The sequence below is a fragment of the Marmota marmota genome, unplaced genomic scaffold (genome assembly GCF_001458135.2).
Source record: "Marmota marmota marmota unplaced genomic scaffold, marMar, whole genome shotgun sequence".
Lineage (NCBI taxonomy): Eukaryota > Metazoa > Chordata > Mammalia > Rodentia > Sciuridae > Marmota > Marmota marmota.
Window position 1 is genome coordinate 28,651,032 of NW_026000016.1, and position 26,472 is coordinate 28,677,503.

General features: G+C 33.2%; 1 protein-coding gene across 3 annotated transcripts; it reads right to left on the reverse strand.

Moving 5' to 3' along the window:
* Positions 1-2,673: 2,673 nt before the first annotated feature.
* Lyplal1 (lysophospholipase like 1) lies at positions 2,674-25,848 on the reverse strand. 3 transcript variants are annotated; one of them, XM_015483636.2, is made up of 5 exons: positions 25,695-25,848; positions 21,873-21,972; positions 11,374-11,543; positions 4,211-4,326; positions 2,674-3,385 (listed from the first exon to the last, which is right to left on the reverse strand). In XM_015483636.2, the coding sequence occupies exons 1-5, from the start codon at positions 25,786-25,788 to the stop codon at positions 3,146-3,148; spliced, it is 720 nt and encodes a 239-aa protein (XP_015339122.1). In that variant the 5' UTR covers positions 25,789-25,848; the 3' UTR covers positions 2,674-3,145. The 3 variants fall into 3 exon arrangements, with proteins under 3 accessions (XP_015339122.1, XP_048665305.1, XP_048665306.1); XM_048809348.1 differs by lacking the exon at positions 25,695-25,848 and adding an exon at positions 25,586-25,604; XM_048809349.1 differs by lacking the exon at positions 25,695-25,848 and adding an exon at positions 24,478-24,749.
* Between the last annotated feature and the right edge of the window lie 624 nt (positions 25,849-26,472).

Genomic DNA, 26,472 nt, shown 5'->3' on the forward strand with positions numbered 1-26,472 from the left:
AAGGTTTCCCAGGACTTTCCTTGAACTCTTGGTGGAAGCCAGCATGACCCCTTAACTAGAGAATGCTGCATTCATGTAGAAGTGGGATCATGTGAATGATGCCTAGGTCTGCTGCCTGCTCATGCAGTAGCTGAGCTCCCTGGGATCACAGCTGCAGTTTCCTCTGAGTGCCTGAGTATTGTGAAACAAGTTTATAGGCCCCACTGTGCAACCAAGGAACGCCCATGAGCTTTTCTCAAAGTTTTTCCTTTTACATACTGGAGTCTGCAATGGGTGTGGTCTTGAAAATTCCTGAGATGCCCTAGAGTCATCTTTCCTACTGTCTCTGTTCAAAGTACTTACCATCTCTTTAGGGACTGAAATCTCTTCAATAAGACTTCTTGGCCCCAGCTATACATGCACTTTTCTAACCAAACTGCAACTCTGTAAAATGCTTTAGTTCTGTTTTCTACTCCTGACTCTCATGGTAAACCTAGCTAAAAGCTGCCAGAAATATACACGCCACTGACTGAATGCTGTGCTACCTTGAAATTTCCTCTGCTAGATTAATTAGTCTATCACTTCTGAATTCAGCCTCAGTCTCAAGACATGGGCAAAATGTCAATGATGTTTCTTTTTTTTTCCAGACTGTAACATTAATGTTCAATAGTCCAATTTCCAACTGAGTCATTTATTTCTGAAATCTCATGAGCTTGGTCTTTAACTGTCTGCATTCTGGTCTCTGAGCTCCTACCAGAATTTCCCATTAAGCTCCACTTACAAAATTCTAAAGTTTTTCCACTTGTATCTCCAGGCTTCCTAGCTCCAAAGTCTTCTGAACCACATGGTCAGGTTAATCATAGCAATGATCCCACTCTTAGTACCAATTTTTATTTTAGTTGTCTTTTCTTTGCTGTGACCCAAATACCCAAACTCAACTCAGAGAAGGAAAGATTTATTTGTGGCTCATGGCTTCAGAGTTCTCGGTCCACGGATGCAAATTCCAGTGTTTTGGGCCCAAGTGAGGAAGCACGTCATGGGGAAAGGTTGTGGTGGAGAGGAGATGTACCCCTCATGGCAGCAACAAAGCAAGAGTGTGAGGAAAGGGGCCACGAGGAAGATGCACACTTCCAGGGCACACACCAGTAACCCACCCCTCCAGCTGTACACCACCTACCTACAGTTCCACCAATTACTCCATTCAAAGTAGGATGGACTGATTACGTTATAGCTCTCACAAGTCAACCTTTTCACCTCTGAATATTCCTCATATCAAAAACCAGACTAGTGCTGGTAAAGAACTGAAGTGATTATAACTGTCATGCACTGGTGACTGGAATGTGAAATGGCAAAATTGCTTTGGGAAAGAGCTGGGCAGTTTCTGGTTAAATTATACATATACCTACAATATAATCCAACCATTCCGCATCTACTTATTTACCAAGGAAAAGTGATATATCTAGACTTTTACATGATATTTATAACAGGCTTGTGATAGCTCACTACTATAAACAAATTATCAATGGTGAATGAATAAGCAAATTGTGGTATATTCGTACAACGGAGATATGCAGCAATAAAATAAATGAACTATTGATATATAGAACATGGATGACTCTCAAAATAATTTTGTTGAATGAAAGCTGGTAGATCCCATGTGTTTCCATTTATAAAAATGGGGTTGATATATCATTTTGCCAAACTTAAAATGTTGTTGTAAGAATCAAAAAAGAAAATATTAGATAATGTATGCATAAGAGATTATTGATGTAAGTTGCTATTGAGAGCATTTTCAATAAAGTAATATAATTTCATTTTCGGTCATTATCTGATAAAGTATTCTTGGAACCACATTATGACCATCCTTTTATCTAATATTCATTGAGTGCTTATTACATGCTTGTTTTTTGCTATTTGTTTTACTTAAGCTTCAACAAAACCTTGTAGGATAGGTACTATTACTCTAATTTTAAACTGAGACCTAGAATAGAATGGCAAATTTGTCTAATGGAAAGAAAATTCCACTGAGAATTGGAAGCGATAGATTCTAGTCTTGCTGTTTAGGCTATGGAAGACTAAATTTTTGTTATGGTTTGGTCCCTAGGATGGTGATACTGGGAGCTGCTATGAATCTTAAGAAACGGGGCCAATGGAGAAGTTCTTAAGTCACTGGGAGCATGTTCTTGAAAGGGATTTTGAGACTCTGTTTTTTTATGCTTTTGTGCTAATAACAAGCATATACTCTTGTTATACACTCCTGTCATGGTGTGCACACTCACCACAAGTGCAGACCAGTGGCACTGCCCAATCTTGAACTTGAACCTTCAGAACATGAGCCAAGGTAAAAGTTCCTGTGTAAGGAATTTCATGGTAGTTATACAAAGCTAATGCACACTTACATCTCTGTTACCAAATACCAATAATAACTATTTAGCCTATTTTACACAGCTTTTGTGCAGGTCAAGTGAGTAATGTGAAGCTTTATAAACTTGAAATATTAATGCTATTCTGTCAAAAGCTACATAAAAAATAATACACAAGCCAATAAATTATTAATACTTGATTTATAATTATAATTTAGCAATAAAAATCACTTTTTTCTTTTTCTGTGAAGTGTCTGTTTCATTCCTTAGTCCATTTATTGATTGGGTTATTTGGTTTTTTGATGTTAAGCTTTTTGAGTTTTTTTTTTTAATATATCCTGGAGATTAGTGCTTTATCTGAGGTGGATGTGATAAAGATTTTTTTCCCATTTTGTATGCTCTTTTATTGCATCATTGTCTCCTTTGCTGAGAAGAAGCTTTTTAGTTTGAATCCATCCCATTTATTGATTCTTGATTTTTTAAAAAAATTATTTATTCTAATTTGTCACACATGATAGCAGAATGCATTTCAATTCATAGTACACATATAGAGCACAATTTTTCATGTCTCTGGTTCTACACAAAGCAAAGTCACACCATTCGTGCATGCCTTCATACATATACTTAGGGTAACACCCCGTGTACAGCCAGAAGAATGGGAAGTTGTGCTCCATTTGTGTACAATGTGTCAAAATGCATTCTACTATCATGTATAACCAATTAGAAAATTTAAAAAAATTAAAAATAAAAAAATCATTTTTCTCAAAAACATTATATATTTGTATTAACAAGTAAACTTTGATTCATTCATTTTGGCCTTCCACTTCTCTAGGTAGCTTGGTAAGAATCCATGATTTCAGTTTTTCTAACTCAGATTTGCTTAGCTCATGGTAAAGATTTGGAAAACTATAAAACTTTGTGTTCACTCCTAGAAATTTTAACATTGAATTTGTCTCTTCACCCCAAGAATGAAAAACTAATTCATCTGCAGTACCATGACACTGAAATAATTCAGGAAGTACACCATCACTTTTCTGAAGAGTCTAGGAAAAAAAACACATAAAAATGGAAAAGTGTAAGAAATTCCATTTAAGAAGACCATTCTTAGAAATCAAAGACAGAGGAAAAACTTACAAAGTTCTTATCACTAAAGGGAAAAGGAGTCAGAGGTACTATCTAGGTATCCACGTGGGGGCAGGCCTGAGAGCTTAGCCAGTGCTGGCACCACCAGAACTGTGTTGTTTGTGCCCTGCATTAACTCTATAGAGGATTCCCTCAAAAATGGCAAATGTGTTTCCTGAAGAAACTGAGTGACTTGGGAAGACAGATCTCTCACACGGAGTGAAAGAAGGAGAGGGCCAGAGCTAAAATAAAATCAAGGGGAAAATTATATTCTGCTTTACTTTGATATCTGCTTTATTAATCTACTTTTGGTAATGAAGATGTAACAATTAATGTATATTATTCATAAATTAGGATATTGCTGTAATACATATCAGCTTTATAACTGATCTTTCATCTTGAGAATACTCTTGACATAATAAGCAAAGCTCGCTATAATCATCTATATTCTCAATATGTATAAAGGATACAAGTATACTATATTACACATACACACACTTACTCTCTCTCTTCCTTAACACTCTGCTTAACAACATCCTTTTTACAGGGCACTTCCTGAACATTAATGATCAACTGGAACTAATCAATATGAATCATTTGGCCATGAATTCCTAGTAATGCTCAATTTATATTAATTGTACATCCATTTTTATTGCTTATCAACTTTATTTTAGTTTCCATGTTTATGTTTCATCGTGATATTTTTTTTTTCAGCTTAGCTTTCTTTTTTTAAATCTGGAATTTACCTGGTAAACAGCAGAGGCTTTATTCAAAAAACTAGACAGAACAAATACTCCTGCCAAATCTTGATGATTTCTATATGCTAAATGCATTGCCATGCATCCTCCCATAGAAAATCCTCCTGAAAGAAGCAAAAAATACACTTAAAGAGCAGAATATATACAGCAATCCAGAATAAAGTATATCTATGGTAACATTTCAAAAGTATTTTTTAAAATATTCAGAAGCCTATAGAGCTAAAAATAAATGTAGTCTACTTTGGGTCTCATACAAGACCTGCTTAAGAAATAACAATGTACCACCTATGTCATCACAGGTAAAGAGATGCATGGAATAAAAGGAGCTAGAAATGAACAAAGAACTCATGTTCACCAAGTAAAAAATGTTTATCATAATTCAAAATATGAGCCATAGTATAATCATTATTTATTTAAACTTCTTTAAATATATTTGGCTTGTATTTATAGAAATCCTTACATTGTAACTACAATTAATACCATGTACATTTTTGTTTTGTTTGCCAAACTGTGAGCTCCATGAAAAGTTAAGTTTCTAGTGGAAATCATATAATAGGTGCTTAGTGATCTTTGAATTAGGAAAGATAGTCAAAAATTTGATGAGCTAGATAAAACATTTTTGTATTACACTATTACTTTGGAAATTGACTTACAAATAAAACACATTTATCTACATGGAAAATCATTTACCTAGGTGATACATTTTTATAGTTTTTTTATGTGCCAAATTCTGAGTCAGTTATTAGAAATATGCAGCTTAAAACATATGGACCCTTAGGAAACACATGTGTCACAGAGTATAGATGGGAGCATGGTATGACAGGAACAGAGAGGCTGGTGGATCCAAGCCTTCCCATAGACCAGACACTTGGTATGATATTCCCAAACTTGAGTCAGAGCTAAAAGACAACTCATTTATATTTTATGAGAAAATAAATATGGAAAGTAAATCATGTAGTTACATACGTATAGAAATACAAAAACATACCTTAGTGTATTTGGTGGATCTCCTAATTTCCAGTCTACTATTTTATTTCACTTACCAAAGTATAAAGCTAAGCCCTGAGAGACTACAAATTTGAATTTATAATATCCTTCTTTTATACATAAAGGGAACTGAGGTTCATGGAAATTAGGTGATCTGCTTAAAGTATTACACCTAATTTTAGGTGTAAAAGTAGGACTTTCAGAATCCAGATCTCTTGTAACAGAGTTGAATGTACTTTCTATCATCATCTGATATTTATTAAAATAGAATCAATTTATTTGGGGCAGGCAGATATTACTATTTTGGATCCAAGACAAAAATATATGAAAGAGGACTATTAGTTCACCAAGTTTAGATTTTTTAAAAAAGGTATAATATATAAATAATAACCAGGCACAGTAAGTAATCAATCTGTAGTTTTTAACATTCCAGAAAGAAATAATAAAAGTCTTATCAGTAGCAGTAGTCAATATGGATGGACCTGAAAGTCTCTTTTGAAATAACATCCTCAACACCCCCAGCTCCAATACATCTGATAAAGGTTAACAAATAAGCTTCGTCAGGGAAGAAGGAAAAAAAAAAAATCTTAAAACTGTATGTACCATATGCATTTGTGCATCGGATTTCCAAAAAGGTTAGAAACCATGGGGGCTATACTATCCATGATAAATCTTTGATACATCCCATTGGGAGCTGAAGCATAATAAATAGCCAATATTAATGTTTTTGGTATTTAAACATTCATCATAACTATGCAAAAAGAATTCTGAGCTTTATTGTTTTTTGCCACTAGTTATAGACTTCTTTTTTGCTTCTGAAGATCTTCTATGTAATAACATTATTTTGGTTATAAAGTAAACACATTCTGAAATTCCTTAAAAAATCATAAATTTCAATTGAGTGTTAGGATTAGCTGAACAAAGTGTCTCTGCCTCTTGGGACTCATGTGCTTATGAGCAGACTTTATCTTTATATTCCTGGTGGTACCTGGCACATAGTGACAACCCAATAAATACCTGTTCAATTGAATTTTTAGAATGACATATTATAGGATGAAAATAATAAAAATGTATAAATATCACTGATACATTATAAAATCACAGGAAGCATTTTCTAACTTAAAATTTGGTAGAAAGAGGAGGATTAGGCTGAAAATAAGGGATCCTAACTTCTAGTTCTGCCAGTGACACTCCTTAGCTGAATGTGTTGACATAACATTTCATTTTCTAGTATATAGATTGCTAGAATAGATAATCTCTATGATTTCCATCAAGCTTTTAAATACAAATGCTTAATAATCTGTTATAAAAATTGAAATTGCAAAGGCTTTCAAAATTTACATAATTTTTATAAATACAGAAATCCAGTTTATAAATAAAGAAATATATATGATATATATATATATATATATATTTATATAGTTTGTAAATATAGAAATTCAGTTTAGGAGTAAAAATCCTCTCTCTCAGAATACAATTCTAGCTTTCTTAAAAGTCCCCAGAATTGATCTTAACAAATGCTCACTTCTTCTCTTCCAATTTCCCTTCTGTTCCTTATAATCCATTTACTTAAAAAGTGAATTCTATGTTGCTTATTAAAACCAAAACAAAAACAAAAAAAAAAATTGTTGGCAACAAAATCACATCTTTAAAAATAGGGGAAAAATGGGAAGATATAAGGGAGAGATGGGATTTTGGGGAAAAGAGTGAGATCCAGAGTGGAAGAGAAAGAGTTTTTGCAGTGGTATCTCTAAAAGAAGGAACCATAACACACCATACTAGAAACTGGTCCTAGCACTGAATTCCTTGATGGGATTTATTAAGTATGCTTTTAAAAAAATATAAAACTGAAAGTCAGACATTCTACATCAGCCTCTTCTCCAACTGACTCTTTCATAAAAGTCCAGGACACGAACACTTAACATCCACTAAAAAATAAAGGTCCCCCTATGCCTCTGAACAGTATCTGGCACACAGAAGGAGTTTATTAAATAAATATTCATTCAATAAATGAACTTAAATAAATTAAAGTTTAATAAAGATATTTCTGTAAGGAGAGAAATTTGTCATTGGGAAATGTCATTTTGGGTGATTTGATATAAAAGTAAAGCTTAGAAAATCTAGAAATGAAAGATTAGCATGCTTCGGGCCAATCAGTCCTAAACTGACTTCTTAAAAATAAAGATTTTCAGACTCAATTCCAGAGTAACAAAATCTCACACATAAGTCTAAATTTTAAAAGCTTTTATGCCATAAATCAGATGCCCGAGAATCATAGATATGTAGCAAACAATTCAAAACAAAATATAATGGGTAAGAACAAAAAGTGAAAATACGGTCGATTTAAAAGAAATCCATATGCTATAAATACCAAGGTGGCAGCAATGAAATTATTTTTCTGAGAGATTTAGGAGCTTCCATTACATTTTTGCCAAATGAAGCTCCTAACTATTTGCAATATAGTATGAGAAACTAAATTTTAAATTTTATTTAATTTTTAACAAGTTTAAATTTCAATTGAAAAAACCATGTGTAACTGGTGGCTACCACATTGGTCAGTGAAATTCTAGAGCATCTAAGATGTACCAGTGATTTAAAAGAGCATCAAAATTCATAAATGGAGTAAAAATAAAATCAATATTTCATAAAAAGATAATTCTTAGGCTAAGATAAAAATCATTAAAAGATGCAACGTAAAAATAAATTAGTAAGCAACAATATATTAAAATGACTTTAAAAGCATACCTATAATAAAAAAAAATTACAAATACTAAGTGCTTCTGAACACCTTTTATTTTTGTTGATCAGGGAACCTAATCACTTTATGTATTAATTTCATGGTCAATTTTCATAAATTACAATATCAGCTTTATAACTAATATTGTGACTGAAAAGTAGTGACTGAAATCTTTTTATTTACTGGTTCAATCCAAGTCTCAAACCATTCATAATCTTCTGAGGTAATCTGCAATGCTTTTGTCAAATAATCACCTTTAGCATGGTACACTACTATGAAAAGGGACTTTGTATATTTTTCCTATAAAAAATTTTACACAAAGGACTAGTCACTTGAATTCAATTTTCCATCTAAGATTCTAAGATCTAATATATAATACACTGTTCAATAAGTAAACAGCAAATAGTAAATTCATTGTAGGTAATGGTTATAATGGATATTTATAGCTGCTGGTGAAGTATTTAAAATGTTAAGAGTTAACATTTCAACATATACTTAAGATTAACAAGCTGAATAAAACATGTTAAAAATAATAAACTTGGCTTTATGAACTCTTTTTTATAAAATAAAACAGAAACAATCTATAAAACAACTATACTGGGAAAATTTAGAACCTCTAGCTGAAAGCAAAAGCCTAAGGAAAAAAAAAACAGCTTGCTATCACCTAAATAGGATTCTAAAAATGTAACAAATTCCACTATCATAGCAAACTTCAGTTCTTCCATTTATTCGCTACTCTAATTTCTTCGTATTGTGATGAAGTCTCAAAAGATTGAGAATATACAAATTGTGATTATATTTATTTATATATTTCAAATGCAAAATTTGCAGGATAAACAAAATATTTTCCTGTATGGAAAACTGTTAGAATGATAGTACCAAGCTTTTAATGTCCTGTTAATTGTTATTGAAGAAACATAAGCTGTTTAATAAACTGAAATGCATATGTATTTAAAGAAAGGAAAATAATGCTATCATTTCCAAGTTTCTGCTCCTAGTAGAGCTTCAGAAGAAACTTCCATAGGTTCAGGTAAAGGCAGTCTGAAAATTTTGGTGTTAGGCTTTTATCATGGGAATTACACTATTCCTTCATTTTATATTTATTTTAAATCTTATTATAAAATTAACATTAATATTCACCTTCACTGTAAAGTGTTTCTACCACATAGATACAAACAAAAAAGAAAATGGGTCATCTAAAATCTTAATATTGATATATAATTTTGATATATTTAAAGAAATTCATTTTAGCAACTAAATTCACTCTTCATGTACAATTTTATATTTTGCTTTTTCTTTCGTGTAATACTAATTTGAAAGAATTTCCAGAGTCACAAAAACTTTAAAAAACTGCAATTCTTTTTTTAGTTGAACACACACTCATTGGGTGTCTTTTATGTGAGTATACATAGCATTTAAAAGCTATGTAACATTTAAGTAAATGAATGGACCATAATGCCTTCAGCCATTCCCCTCAAGCTGAGTATTTAGATCACCCATGTAAATGAATCATATGGTTGTAGAAGTACTTGCTTCTCCCTGACTCAAAATTCTGATAATATTCCCAATATTATCAAAATTCAAGTAATCTGTTCATGTCATTTGTCAGGTCTATACATCCTAAATCAAAATTAAACCTAAATTATATTAATATTTTCTCTTAACAACAAATTATCACCACCTAGTGGTCACAAGTAAAATCTGATCATGGCATGAAGCTCTTAACTAAATTGAGGGACCTGGGTTCTAGTCCTAACTCTATTATTAGCCAGTAATCTTTTTGAACTTTAATTTGTCCATCTCTGGAATGTGAATAATTATATCCCGATTATCCTGTTACAAGGCTCGATATAAAAACAACTTTATAATTTAAACACTATCTAAATCCAAAAAGTATGATATATAATGGCAACTTAAAAACTGTCAAGTATATTATAAAGGTCAACTAATTTAAGAATATTACCATCATATATACTTTTTAAGCACAATGGTACACAAGGGATAAGTTATTTTTCTTTCTCCATTTTCATTTCTCACATTATGCAGAAAGTCACTAGGGGAAAATAAAGTTTCAAGGTAAACTTTAACAAGGAGAACATACTGCTTACGTTCTGCACATTGGACACTTTCAGTGTTGACAAAGTTAGAAGACTGGATAATCTAATACTATTGATAATTTTCTTATAATACAAGGTTTAAATCCTAGTTTGCCACTGACTACATTGCCAACTTTCAGAGAGCAATTTAAAAGTTACTATTTTTACGTGTATGTTTCTCCTGAATTTTATCATGTTTCTCCTAAATTTCTCCTACAGAATCATGAGACATAAGTATACAAAAGTTAACCAATGAACATTTTTCTTATATTCTTAATGTACAAAGTATAGGATTAATGTGTACCTCTAAGAAACACCCTTTCACTGAACATCTCCTGTATCTGATATGAGATGGGAAGAGAAGCTTCTGCCTATTCTTCCTATTTAACAAAAGTTTATTCATTTTTTTTTCTATATATATCATTTGCAAAAACCTTAGAAAACATTTTTATAGCCAAACCCTTTAGTCAACTATAATTTGCTTAAGTATAATTTTACTCCTCTGTGTATTCTCAAAATCTTAAAATAGTATGTGTCAGTTTAGTCTTTCATCATTCTACTTTATCTATTGCATTTGCCTTCTTGCTGTTTTCCTGACCTAAATAGACTAGTCAGGCCCCACAGTGTTGTTGGCATTATCCTTTTGAAACGTACGTTCCATCACATCTTAAGTTTGTTTGGGAGTACATACCAAACTACTACTACCTGGGAGAAAACGAAGTGCTCTTGCTTTCTTCATGAATGTATTTCTCTTCTTATTTACCAGGGGAATTCTTATTCATTCTTTAAGGTTCAGCAGGAGGGTCCCCTCTAACTACCAAAAAGGTTTATCTATTCTTTTCTTACTACTGCTCACATTGTAACTTTTACATACTTTACAATAATATGTGCACTGCATTAGAACACTTGACTTCATTATCTATTTCATTAGACTGTATTTCTTCTGAGAATTTTTTGTGCTCTAGTGCCTAATTTTTATCAACAACTTGGAGATAAAATTTAGTATGATAAGTGTCATCTTAGAGGTGACTAAATAAGGCCAGACAATCTAGAAAAGATGGCAGACCATATGCAGTACACATATATATAAATATGTAAAATTTCCAAAAACAGAGTAAAATATGCTATGCTTCAAAAAAATCAATTCAAGTTTTAGGAGATGCTGTTTATTATTCTAGTATTTTTAAAAGTCTCAATGTATAGTTTATCTAAAACTATGAATGGGACAAATGATTATACAAATGCTTCCAAACAATGTTGCAAGTAAAATTCAATGTATGGAACTAGACAAAAGTGAAAAAATATAAATAACCAACATTTAAAGTTCTTACCTACTAATATTCTGTTCTTCCTGATGCCACTTTTTACTTCTTCATCAATCAAGCCAGTAAGTACCTGACACATTGCATCAATTGATTCAAGGTGTTCTGGGCAGTCATTAGATATTTTAAATCTGTCAAACCACACATTGGAGATTCCTCCCTTCAAAGGAGTATATGGCCTGTTTAAAACAAACATACAGAAATAAAATAGTTGCTTTAATTTTAAAAGATTAGTGCTCTGAATAACTTATGCTAAAGAATTCATATTAAATTATCCCTAAGCACATTGCATTAACTTTGCTTTACTTAATACTGATTTTAACATTCACTAAAGCTAGTTCATCTTTATCTAACTATCCATATTTAAGAGGTAGCATAATTACAGTACTAATGAGTCTTAACCCATTAATTGCACATTAATGCTTTGGAATGTACTATTACTTTAAAAAATATATACATAAACACACACACACACATATAAAACCAAGCATTTCAAATACTCTATTTTAACCAACTTTAATGGAGTTAAGAGGCCCTGGGTTCAAATCCTGTATTGGTAAAGGTAAATGAAAGGAGAACAAAACAATTCCAGAGATCCTTGTAGGCAAACACAGGGAATATATTTGATTAACACAGAGAACAAGGGTTTGTCAAAGATAAAGGACAGGAGAATTTGACAAAAAATATTGCCTATCACTAGGCAAGCCTAATTTTCTCCTTACTACATGGATAATAACTGGGTAATTTTATATAGGATTGCCATAGAAAACACAAAATATTAAAATAACACAGTAAAATAAAACATTAGAAAAACACAGTGACAAAGGACCCATCATAATTAAAAGAAATCTAAACTAATGACAAGTAACTTTTCCCTTTAATGACTAGAGATACAGAATTCCTACTATGCCAATATTTCTTCTACTTTGCCATCTCGGATTTAGCTGTATTCTCTTGCTCTCCAAAGACAGTGAAGTAAAAGCATGATATGTGAAGCTGAAAACAAAACTAAACTAAAATGTAGGGCTAGAAGAACTGAACACATTCTCCTGCAAATTCTCTGGGGGAAAAGCCCATGTGAAACAGCAGCAAACCAACCCAGCCCATGGGGCTAGGAAAAGGTGATTCTCATTGCCCAAATCCGTAGGGCCAATGGGTGGTGATGAAGGGAACAGGACTACTCTAACATTCTTTCCAGTATGCCACTTCAAAGAAAATGAGGGGCCTGAGTCAAGAGGACTGGATTTGGAAAGATTTCTCAGAGAAACTGAAAGAAACCTGGAATCAAGAAAGGTTCTCTGACACATGGGATCTTCTGCTTATTTATACAAACAGAATCATGGCATACATATTACTTTGTAAAAAGTTTTAGAAAACTTTACATTTCTACATTTGGATGTTTATGATGAATATTCCTGTAAATCAGTAGTTTCCTTAACCTACGTAACTCTAGAAAATTACAGAAATATGCAATATTTTAAAATTTTATCATGTTATTTTAATGTTTTTCATATAAATTTTATTATTTTTTGCCAATCTCTCCATTCTCTCTCTCACATATCTTATCCTCTAGACCAGGTAAATCTTGTTACTGATTGAAAAATATATCCTTCAATCAAGCAATATATGTATGCATATATATATATTTATTTTCGTAGTACTGGTGGTACCACAGAGACCAGAACCATGCATACTCTATCACTGAGTTATACCTCCAATGCTTTATATTTATTTTGAGACAGGTTTCTTGTTAAATTTCCCAGGTTGGCTTCAAACTTTTGATCCTCCTACTTTAACCTCCCAAGTAACTGGGGTTACAGGTGTGCCACTGAGCTGACTCCTTGAATTTTGCTTTTAACATATACATTAAAACATACATTTAGGGTTGGGGTTGTGGCTTAGTGGTAGAATGCTTGCCTTGCACGTGTGAGGCACTGGGTTTGATCCTCAGCACCACATATAAATAAATAACCATATTATGTCCATCTACAACTAAAAAAAATTAAAAATTTTTAAAAAACAAATATATATTTACAGGATTTTAGTATTGTTGCTTTTCAAAAATGAAGCACACCTATATGATTTTCTTATGTTCAATGTATTCTTCTCCTTTAACAATACCTCATATAAATCCTTCCATCTGATACAGTTCTCACTCATCTTTTCAAACAATTATATTATACTCTAAAATAAAAATGTTTTTCAATTTAATCAGATAGTCTCCTACATTCATTTGGCATCATTTGGTGCACAGGTTCCAACCACTAAGAATAATACTGTATTAAACGTCGGCATACATGTTTTTATATGTACTAGGACTTTTATTCCCATGGAACACAGACCAGAAAAGAGGACTGTTAGACTGAAAAGTGTGATTTTTATCTTAACAGAAGTTTCAAAGTTGATCATAAAGACTGCAAAGGCAAGAGAATATCCTTTTGTTCACGACACTAGCAGCAACAGGTACTAACAAACTTTTAAATGTCATCATTGAGGAATATCAACTAAAATTTTAAAATCAACTTTAATATGTTGATTTTATGTGTTAATATACATATATACATATATACATATACACATATACATTTTAATAATATAGTCCAAACACTTTTGACAATGCAACCATCATCTCTCCTATGATACAGAACATTCTCATGTCTCAGAAAATCCCACCATACCCCTTTGCAGGCAATTCCCATATACTTGCTAGGCTACCCTTGAGTGTTTCCATCAATATTGATTAGTTCTACCTATTCCAAAACTCCACAAAAATGCAAACCATGACTCATATTATTTACTATTTCTTCTACTTGACTTTTAATACTTTTGTTGTTAATTCAGAAGAGTACTCTGCCTATTATTAATAAATATCTGTCATCAACTGTAAGCATTAATTTTCAAATCTATTTTTCCCATATTTTTTATTGATGCATTATAGTTGGATATATACATCACAGTGGGATTTGTTGTTACACATTTATACATGTGTACAATATAACAATATAATTTGGTTAATATCATGCCCCAGGTTTTTCCCTTTCTCTCCTCTATTCCCTCCCCCTGATCCCTTTCCTTTAGTGCCCTCCCTTTAAATCCAAACTGTTTTTGGAATATTGATATGCATTTAAGGTATCCTATTTATCTGATAAGAGATTTTGGCATTTGATATAATGTCTTCTTTAAAAATTAAATGTGTGGTTTTCCTGATACGTTTTTTTCCAGCCCACATATCTTTACATACCGAATTCCAGATATTCTTCTAAGATTTTTGTTTGTATTTTTTAAGTCTTAAATTCTGAGAATTTTATTTTTTACATGGAATGACCTAAAAGTTCATATTCAATTTCTCCTAGATGAATAGGCAACTGTGGTTGAGGAAGGAAGGAAGAAAGCCAGTTGGATAGCCACTCACCCTTCTCACACAAGGTGAAATTCCACCACTGCCAAGCCTTATTCTAGGTTATCTAGTCTCTTTCAACATGGATCCTATGACAGAATTAAGTCCTAATGCCTAAGGCATAGATGATATATACAATGACTTCTCTCCAATATATCTATAATTGTCCTAATTCTATACTACCTGTGGGAAAAATCAAGAAAATGGTTACTCAAATAATTTTTGTGTGTTCTGTGACTCATGAAGAACTCCGAGAAAGGCTTTGTTCTGTTGCACTAATCTATTAATCAGTTAGGAATCATACTGGTCCCACTACAGTGGTCATGAGATGAGCCCCTCTCCTCCTACCATTTTGCTGGCCTGTTCATTTGTCCTGTCTATTGTCAGGCACTCATTATTCTTTGTTTATCCAAGAAATTAATCAAACTGTTTAGCAAACTCTAAAATATTTTCAAATAATTCTCTTCAAAAATCCTTTTGGAATTCTAATTAATGCTGCATTCCTGTCTGAGAATTAATATATTTTGGTGGGGGGAGGTACCAGAGATTGAACTCAGGACACTCAACCACTGAGCCTTTTTTGTATTTTACTTAGAGGCAAGGTCTCACTGAGTCGCTTAATGCCTTTTGGTGAGGCTGGTTTTGAACTCACAATCCTCCTGCCTTAACCTCCCAAGTTGCTGGAATTACAAGGAAAACTGAAAATTCTGACAAAAAATTGAGGGGAAGGCATCTTTTTGCAGGCTGAACTCCCAGGGCTTCTTCTGCACCGCTCTCCATTCAAGCTTTCACGTGGCATAAGAGGATAAAAATCTGCACCAGCTCTTGATTTGGACTCCTACACAGCCCAAATTCTCCTTCGTTCCTACAGGACTTCTGATCCCAGAAGCTATTTGGTTCAAGAGAGGTAGATCAACTGGATTTAGGAAAACAAAGGCAGAAAGCATTTAAGCCTTCCTTCTTCTGGAAATCTGAGGATTAACTCTCCAAAGATACTCAGAAAATGAAAGCAGGTGCTTCCTACATAGTCAAAATGAAATCTCAAATTGTATTCAAATTGCTACTAAAACCACAGTGAAGTTCTAAATCAAAATGCAAAATATAACACTCATCTAAAGTTCAAATTAGACTGTACCCTTTGAATTATTTATACTTCCATTTCCAGTTTTGCTATTTCTCTCAATGTTTATTTGTCTGTCTAAGCACTTAAATAAGGATGATATCATAGGCTAAAATGTGAATCATTCTGGGAACTCAGCCATTAATGGAAAAAAATGACATTTACTTAACTTTCTTCCCTTTGACAATGCCTTAACTAATTAATAGATGCTCCATGGTGGTAGAATCCCAACCAAGTATTTTACTCTCTGGTAGCTTTTTATTCTCTCATTTCTCAAAGAAAATTAAAGTTTTCTGTTCAAAGGAGATAATTAGGAAAACGTAATAAGATTGAGACTAATTTAGAAATTTTGGGTAAGAAAATGTAATTAAGAATACATGTCTCCTAAGTTGTAAGAATAATCTTTAAATAAAGTATGAAAGATTGTTTTTAAACAGCTAAAAAAATACTGGCACATATGTTATATTCATTCACCTTCCTTCTCAAATAAATCATTTTATTAGCTGGTATAAAACAGCTCAGACATTACCACAATAAATAAATATGCTTGGCAAAGAACATCTGTGTGGCTCCTAAATCAATCAATCAATTAGTCCATTACACACTGGTAAAGCATTAAGCTAGAATAAAATGTTCAAGGTTAGTTAAAAATAAAAAGATATTCAGCTTAAAACCAAGTTTTGTTTTGATGTGTGTTCCCCTAAAGTCATAAAATCAAAAGGTCATTCATAACCTTTATGATAACAATCTGGCTCCAGTCTTCCTCTCTGCCCTCATTGCACACCACTTTCCTTAGCATTCACTAGGTTCCAGTCACACTGGTTTCCTTCTTTTCTCCCAAGAGGACCAGCTCATTATTGGTCCAGGAGCTTTACATCTGATATCCTTCTACTGGAAATGCTCTATGTCAGCATTATCTATGGTGGGTTCTCACTGGTCATTAAGGTTGAAACTCAAAAGTCACCTTCTCAGGGGAGCTTCTTTGACTCTCCACTTTAAGTATACCTCCCCTTTGTCCTGTAACATACACAGACTTTCTATCCTAGTATCCTACTTAACTGCATTAACACCATTCATCATTATTTGAAATTATAATATGTAGGTGTCCTTTTATTTTCCATCTCCACGTGAGCTCCCTGAAAGCAAGGGCTTTATCTTTTCCACAACCAAAAGCAAAGCCTGATATTTGTAGATGCTTCATAAGCAATTACTGAATGACAAATGTCAACAATCATTTGTGTTACTTGAGAAAGATTTGTGTCAGCCAAAAACAACAAAATATCTAAACTATTTTTTATTTGGTGCTTTGAACATCATTTAACTTTAACACTTATAAAAATTCACTTGCAATTTCTAGAAAAATGGTCAAAATTTTCTGTGACTTAAAAAATACTCCATATTTCTAAATAACCACGTTTTTATATGCCTATTGGCTTTTAAATTCACCATTTAAAAAATTTACCAAAGAAGTGAATTATTTCTTCAAATAGCTATTTTTAGTAGAGCTCCTGACTAGAATGCCTGTATTACAGACCTGCTGGTATCAGGATAGAGATCTCCTCACATGCTTCAGATCAGAATCCTAAGCAGTGAAGTAAAGACAAACCTACTGTTTACTATGCTTAAATAACATGTGCCAACATCTCTTTTATAATACATATTTAATGAAAAATATAAACATTCAGTTTATGTGGAAAAACAGTGAATCAAAAAGTAGAAGCACTATTCAAATATTTCAGAATTTTCAAAACACTAAGAAACTTTATCATCATAAAAAGTATAAATGGCTTGTTAAAACATTATTTTTCTAAAAATGGAAATTTTAATTGTAAACCCAAACTAAGAAAACCTCTAGTTGTAAATATAGCTTAAACATGTCAGGAATAAAAGTCTTTATTTGGTACTTCTATTAAAGAGCCCCCATTAACACAATAAAAAATATAACTCTACTTTCCATTTTAATTAACACAGCAAACTGCTAGCTTCCACTTAATAAGTCCTTACTTCACTGATTAAAAACATCTATTAAATATGATTGAGGAAAGGAATATTTATAACCAAAATAGTAATTCTGAATTCAATCAATAATAAATCTAATAATAAAGACATTGTAAAAACAGCCAAAGGAAGAGAGACAATGAGATAAAATTTTTAAGGTACTGAGAGAAAAAAAAGTCAACTTAGAATTCCATATATCTTTTAAGAGTAAAGGCATAATAAGATTTTTTTCAGACATAGAAAAGTTGAACGATTTATTAGTGGCAGACCTGTACTATCATAAATGTGAAAGTATTTCAGGCAGAAGGGAAATGACATCAGATAGAAATCTGGAATTGTATTAAGGAATGAAGACCATTGAAAAATATAAGGGTTAATATGCATCTTTAAATTGGGAAAAAACTCTAAAGATAATTTGTTAGCTTCAAACCATATATGAGAGACTACATTACTTTTTTTACATAAAAAAACAATAAAGAAAGGGCACAACGTTAGAAACAATGCTTTATTTTTTGGAAGCACTTGACATTAAGCAATGAAGGATGGTGATTTCTGAGAGACAGGAAACAAATAAGATGAGCTTTATGACCATAACCACCCCAGCTTATTGCCTTGGAATTCCCCAGTCCATGGCACAGGAAGGGAAAACCATGCAATGTCTGGTGGACTCCCTCAGTTAAGAAGCAAGGCCAAGAGTCTGGTTTGAGTAAATCAAGTTGGCTAGAGTTTATAGGGTAGAGTACAAGAGTGTGATGCACAAGGAAAAACCTCCAAAGATCTTGGAATGCTGTACCCCAAGAAGTCAGCAGAGTGCTGAAAACTACACATATGAGTAAACTCTCTGAGGCTGGGGAGAAGAATCACCCCAAAATGCTAGAAGGACCCTGGTATAATATGGATATGGAATGTTACCCAAAGATTCATGTGCTAAAGGCTTAGTCCTCAGCTTGGCTCTATTGGGAAGTGATGGAACTTTTAGGAAGAGGGGTCTACTGGGATATCTTTAAGTCATTAAGGGGCATAAACAAGAGGGTATGGAGGACCCCTTTATTCTTCTGCTTTCTAGACATAANATACTTTTAAAAAACTGTTCATATCAGCATAAATCACTACACAGATAAAATATCAACATTATATACAAATATCCACAGTTACTCATTCCCACTATATTATTGTAAATTGCAACAAATTCTGCAAGATATTTATTCAATGTTCATTGAAGGTCTTCTACCTGTCAGCTTCTGGTGTTAAGCGTTTATGTATAGTGAAGTGTTCAGAAGGATACAATAAGAATTATGATCTAAGACTGTTCTAGAAATTAATCCAGTAGAAGGTAGAAAAAATGTAGCTAATTACAATATAGTATGCTAAGTATTCTCTCTCAACTAACCTCCACTTAATTGACTCAACGGATTAAACAAAGCTCTCTATTCTCTTTTCTTATGCTCATGGCATGCTAAATGCTCCCAGTCAAGATAAGTCATTCTAGTACATGTTTTTGCTTTTATACATTAAGTTTTTGCTTTTTATGCTTACCAAATTCAATGAAGTTCATTCCCAGATTTATTTATAAGTTTTAGTTTTTTATTGCAATAAAATAATTTATTATTACTTAAAATAAAATCTTGGAAACTTTTTGCTGTTTGCTAACTAGAAGTGAAAACTTGAGTAAATCAATATAACGAAAAATGATAATTTGATCTAAAACAGTGGCTATCAATATAGTCTCTAGGGGAACTCCTTTTGAGGATTTAAAACTACATATCCAAAATGAGCCCCTAGCCATGTAAGAGAGAAAGAGCACTTAAAATGCAGCTAGTGCAACTGAGGACTGAATTTCTAATATTAATTTAAATTCAATTAATTTGCATACCAAATGAGATGTGCTGTATGTGTAAAACATACATAAGATTTCAAAGTTTTAGTATAAAAATAAGAATGTAAAATATCACTTTAATAATGTTCATTTTGGTTATATGCTAAAATAATATTTTGAATATACTGTTAAATAAAATATATTAATAACATGAATTTTACTTGTTTCTTCTTCCTTTTCTTAATCTGATGCCATGAAAATTTACGTTTATATATAATATCTGTTGTGCTACATTTATATCAATCAGTATGGTCTAAAATGTTTGATGATCTATGAAAATACTACTGATTATAAAAACAACAAAAAGTTACTAGGAATTCAATGAATCATTTCAATGATTTTTTACTAAATCACAATAGTATCCACAAACAATACTTATTGCATATATTTGAACTCTGAAATGTTTCAAGACTAAAATTTGAGAAACACTGATTTAGAATTCATATCACAATCAGTGACGAAAAACGAAATTCAAAAGATAAAACTTATTAATCCCTAGAATTATCTTCCCAATGCTCTTCCTTGTGATATATCAAATACATTTATATATAGAATGAAATGCACTTATCTTTCCCACTCTTCTAGAAATATAAGAATTTTTTCCCAATCAACCTCACATAACCTAAAACCCAATAACAAATAATGAGCACTTATGATATTTTCAAAGACATTCAATGTACAGGACAAAAACAACCCAATGGTCAGCAGGTTTCTTATTGGTACTACCACACTTCTAAACTCTTAATTATATTAAAATTGTACTTTTTTGAATCTTCAATCCTATATTGTCATTTTTGTTCCACCTCTTTCAATGCTATCAACTAGATAAGCAAATTCTTACTGGTGAACATAAAGAGATCCTTTAAGTCCTGGTTCTTTTTCTTCTTAGTAAATACTAAGTTAATGGAAAAATGAAGGAAAACATTTGTATAAGTACATAGTATATTTAATAAAAATAAATCAAGAACAGATAATGAAAAATCAGGTTGGGTTACATAGCTCAGCACATTATTTTGCTTACACAGTAAATACTTGCCAACCTCAGTTTAAAGCATATGTTCAGAATAAAACAGTACAGATACTAAGTTAATATTTTAGATAAGCAGTTTGACTTTAAAACTAGACTAGTATAGTTTTACACTAGTAATAAGACTATACTGTCTTATTACTGTGAATTAAACACACCTACAAGTTATGTAATCTAAATATTTATTAAAACAATACCATATTTCTCTTATGGTTTAGTTGTTCAAAAAGTGTAACATTATTTCTAAAGAATCTTTTGAAATTTGGAAAGAATGTCATGAAATCCTTTCCACAGGAACTCTGGCTTAACTTAATTATTAGAAAGATTAAGGTATATTTGCCAAAGTTATTAAATTGCCTCTAAGAGTGAAAAGGGGGAAGAAAGTGTGAAAGATGAGCAATCTGCAAGAACAGAGGAAAGAGAGTCTGACTGGTCATGCTAAGTAGACAGTTTAATTCAGAGTTGTAGGGAATGCTTTACAGAGAGGAAATTACCTGATGTTATGGTTTGGATATGAGGTGTCCTCCAAAAGCTCAGTGCAAGAAGATTCAGAGGAGAAATGATTGGGTTATAAGAGTATTAACCTAATCAGTGAATTAATCGATGACGGGATTAACTGAGTGATAACTGGGTGTGGCTGGAGGAAGTGGTTTATTGGGGCATAGCTATGGGGTATATATTTTTTATCTGGAGAGTGGACTCACTCTCTCTCTCTCTCTCTCTCTCTCCTTCCTGATAACCATGATGTGAGCTGCTTCCCTTTGCTGCTTCCTCTGTTGTGATGTTCTGCCTCACCTGGAGCCCCGAGGAATGGAGCCAGCCTTCCTCTGAAACCATGAGTCCTCAAATAAACCTTTCTTTTACAGTTCTGGTAGAGGCGTTTAGTCACAGCAGGGAGAAAGCTGATTAAAACACCTGGCAAAACCTGGCCCAAGTGTCTAACTACAAAATAAAGAATACATTCTAGAAAAAGGCATCCTAATTTAAAATATCTTAAATACAGAATCAAGCTTAAAAAACATCTAGCTGGCACATCTCTATATTTTATGCCACAAAGTTAGACAGAGAAGTGGAACACATTACTGCATACCTGGAAGGAGCTGTTGGATAAATAATTTTTACATGTTGGAATGCTAAATCTTGATTTAAAACCTGCTTGATCCACATCCTGAGTCCTTGTCCAGAATCACCTGATGAATCACAAAATCTAGAGTAAGATGAACATTTTAATACAGTGCATTTAAAAGCAGTCTATAACTTTCATGTCAAACAATGCTGGAATAGATTTTAAAACTCTCCATATACAAAAATAACTGTCTAAAAATGATTCGGCAATGTGACTTAGTAGGCATCAATAGTAGTAATAATTTTGATTATTATACTTAGGCTTCATCACTGATCTATCTCTTTGAAGACCTTTAAGCTTAAATTCTGTTTTCCTCATTTGTTTAATGGATATATTAGAAATAAATAAAATAAAATGACTTTTCTAAAAGGAAATTCTCTATATCTGAATTTTAATACCATCATTTCTTATCTTACTCTTAAAAATAATAAATTCCTAAAGTGAGTGTTAAGCCTAATTATATTTAGGTTGGAGCAACCTAATACAATTTTCTTGGTTAAGACAATAGCAAGTCTTTAAAAGGGTATTCAATGCACCTTTATTTTAACTTGAAGAAATCATAATTTAATTTTGATAACGTTTAAATGACCTAAAATCATTGACTATATACTCTAAAAGTGAAAAACTACCCAAACTCATGTAAGAATATGTATGTATTTCCACACAGAAAAAAAAGGTAGTGAATATAGGTCCATCATGTGTAGTCCTGAAAAGGAAAATCTCAAAATCAGTACTTTAATTTTAATCAATCAATTCATTAAAACACAATTCAAATATTATCTATTGAGTAACTACTAATGTGCCAGGAACAGCATTTACTACTAGAGTGGCATTGTTGGGGACATTCTTTTATTATTATAAATAGGCATTGGTCAAGTACAATAAATATGTAAAACAAATGTAACTACTACAAAGATAAGGAACTTGGTGCTATGAGGTTACTCCACTCAGAACTGATCTAGTTAATGAGTTCCAGGGCAACTTCATGAAAACATACGCTCCACAGGATGAGTCTTATTTTATTTTGTCCTCTGAGTTGTTTGTTAACCTAATTCCTAGAACAGCACTGACACAAACAGAACATAGTTGTTGAACAGGTTAAGTTAAAATCTGCAGGATGGTGAGCAGTAAAATGTGGAAGGGAAGAACAGCTGAAGTAAAGGAAAAGAATATCTTCTCAGATATCTTCTACTCTTCTCACTCCAGGCACACTAGCCTCACTGCTGTTTCTTGAATGTGTTAGGGAAACTACTTCAGAGCCTCTCTTATCTTTTTCATTGTCTGGAACAGTGTGACCAAACATCTACATGATTCACTCACCTAAGTGTGTTATTTATTTCCTACACTAGACTGTAAGCTCTAGGAGAGCAGGGGTTTTTGTTGGTGTGTTCATTGCTATATATTCAGAGCCTAGAACAGTGACTTGAACATAATGGCTACGTGATATATTTCTTGAAAGAATGGACTGATGAGTGAATATATGAGACACTTAGGTAAACATGTCTAGAGCTCAAAGTAAGTCCAAAATGAAGACATACGTATGTATCACCAGTATGTAGGCAGAAATAGAATCTATGAGCTTCTATGAAGTTTACTTAGGGGAGAAAAATGTTGAGTGAGAAAAAGACCCAAGACCAGATTTTGAGGAACCCTATCATTCATGGCCAGGTACAGGAGGATAAGAAACAAAAGAAACCAGAAATAACAAACAAAGGATAGAAAAACAGTTCAAATAAGAAGACTGAAAAATGACAACTATATTTAGGACAGAGAGGTTACTGGTAACTTTGGAAAGACCCTACTTAGTTAACTCATGGAACTTGCTAGATGGGGAGAAAACCATAAACAAGACACACATGGTTTGGGCTTTCGTGAACCTTTCATTTTAGTGTAGAAGACCAACATTAAATTAGGTAGTTACAAGTATGATAAGTACCACTGAAAGGAGAACTATAGAATCTTAAGAGCAAATAAGAGTGAATTAACTTAATCTAGGAGACTGAACAAAGTTTACAAATTTATCTCGTATTTTTTATCCTAAAAGAAGGTATTTCTTTAGTATTTTAGAAGTGGGAAGGGCTCAAATTAAATTAGCAATATATAACTTACATTCCTATATGGTGTTCTACAGCTGCTATATTCGAAAAGAAAATCTCAAGTTTTTAAGATTTTTTTTTTAAACTATCTATAAAAACACATTTTTAGCCTTGGAAAAAATTAATATTCATCCACTAATCCACAAAGTCCTCTTTTTAAAAAGTCATCTTATTCCAAAAATATAGTACAACTGTTATGTTTAGTTTGTACATGTTTGGATTAGCCAGAATCAAACACCTCCTATAACACAATCATATATATTAAAGTCTAATATAATATCTTTAGTTTCTAAATGGATGATAAAAGCCTATCCCCAATCTGAGCTTTATGTGGTTCAATGGAGACTTAAATATTTAAGAATTACATTATTATTATACTTACACAATCAGCAGAATTACTTAAATTCTTTATCCAAAGTATAAAGGGAATACACACACACACACACACACACACACACACACACGTAACTCACCAGAATACTAAGTTTGGAGTAAAAGATTTGGGCTCAAATTCCAATTCACCACCATTCACCTAATAGCCAAGTGACTTATGGACAACAGTGGAATCTTTCTGGCCTCATTTTCAAAATGAAGAGACTATCTCTCATTACTGCTCACAGCTAGTTCTCCATCTTGTATCTTTCCAATCATTGCCCCCCTTAAGACTACACATTTCAATTCAAAGACTACTTACTTTAAAAAAAAAATCTGACAAGCTCTTCATCTTCCAAATGGCTTAATAATGCTTAACCACATTTTTTTTCTTCCTTTCTAGTCTCTTGGCAGTAAATCATGCACCATCTTGTGATCTCCCATGCATGCTGACTCAAACTAATGAATTGTTTTTGTTTTTAAATTTAGATAGGCCCCCTGAGGATGCTGGCTGCATCTCATTTCTTAAAAGAAAGCTACTTGCACCGTGAATGCAAGAAATAAAACAAGGGTCCTTACTTTGGAGGTGCTCACAAACCATTGGAAAAGAAAGGCATAAAAGATTTCAGAGGAGCATAAGAAATGCTATACAGAATGAAGGGCAGGCAGAGGAAGAAAATACCTACCCTTGGGCCTCAGAATTAACTTTGTACTTTATCTTGGAGGCTTGATGACAGAGGGAGAAAGGGGAAAGGGAGAATGGAGAGTAGGAAAAAGGAAAAGAGGATAAAGCATTCCATTTCTGCACAGTGCCATATAAAAAGGAATTACTCTGTAAATACTATCTGAGTTAACTGTCTCACTTGTCTACATTCCTATGGGAGACTGGAGAAAGAAAGCAATGGCAAATAATCCATCCCGGTGGGAAAAGGCAAATCACTAGCAGCTGACCTTGAAAAGTATGAAATAATCGATGTGATTCTAGCACAAGATTTACCTAACCTGCTGTTTAAATGTGCGGAGAGGAACGGGAGGTGTCAAGGGTTGAGCTTGAGAGAATGTTGTGGACGGGAGGACTGCACAGGGACACTGGCACAAGGGACAAGGGACAGAAAAGAAGATCGTGGGCCAGCGCACAAGACAAAAGGGAGACCAAGAGGTGACAGTGACCATGCGTCCACAGTCACGGGCTAGCAAGGGCAGAACCACCTTTTCCGAACTCTGGGACCCGGCGCCTCCTCCACTGGGAAACACTGAGGGAATCAAAGGGAAGATGCTTCCAAATTGCAGATAAACGGGACATAAAACTGAAATCCACCTGAGCCATGCAGGAAGATGAGTGAGGCGCTGTGCCTCCCAGCCGGCGATACCACACAACGCCGCAAGCGAGAGGAACTCGACGCAGCAGCCATCACGCGAGCCAGAACAGGTCCTGCAACCCGCCCTTCCGCCACAGCGGGGACGCGCACGTATGCACGCAGACGCCGTGCGGGAGCGCGCCTAACAGCGCGCAGGCGCAACGGGAGCTGTCCTGCCTCTGAATCCTTTTCCGTGTTTGGGTTCATGTCTATGACAGTTATAGCTGTACTAAGCGTTTGGTTTTGCTAAGCATGGGACTTCACAGGTATCAGTCTGCACTGGGCTATTGTAGTAACTAGTGAGTATACTTATACCCTAAGCATCTGCTGTAGGATTTTAGACTGCAATTCTAAAATGCAGTATTACAATCTTCTTTTACTTTTTAAAATTTAACAGATATGACCACTTTGGGACTTGCACCATATGTTTGCAGCTTTTTACATACAAGGCAAATCAGTCATGCAATAATTTCTTTTTGTGTTTTTTAAAAGCAGATCTAACCTATTTTTTTAATATTTATTTTTTAGTTGTAGTAGGACACAATGTCTTTTTTTTTTTAATTTTTATGTGGCGCTGAGGATCGAACCCAGGACCTTGCACGTGCTAGGTGAGCACTCTATCGCTAAGCCACAATCCCAACCCCCAAAACAGATCTAATTTAATGAGACAGAACTTCACACCCATTAGGACAGCAAATACCAAACAAATGGAAAATAAATACTGGTGAAGAAATGTAG

Coding starts and splice junctions, on each gene's coding strand:
- Lyplal1 (XM_015483636.2), bottom strand. CDS start 25,788: ATGGCTGCTGCGTCGAGTTCCTCTCGCTTGCGGCGTTGTGTGGTATCG. Junction 11,544..21,872: donor TATCCAACAGCTCCTTCCAG/GTATGCAGTAAT, acceptor TGTTTTAAACAG/GCCATATACTCCTTTGAAGG. Junction 3,386..4,210: donor AAGCCTCTGCTGTTTACCAG/GTAAATTCCAGA, acceptor TTTTTTTCCTAG/ACTCTTCAGAAAAGTGATGG.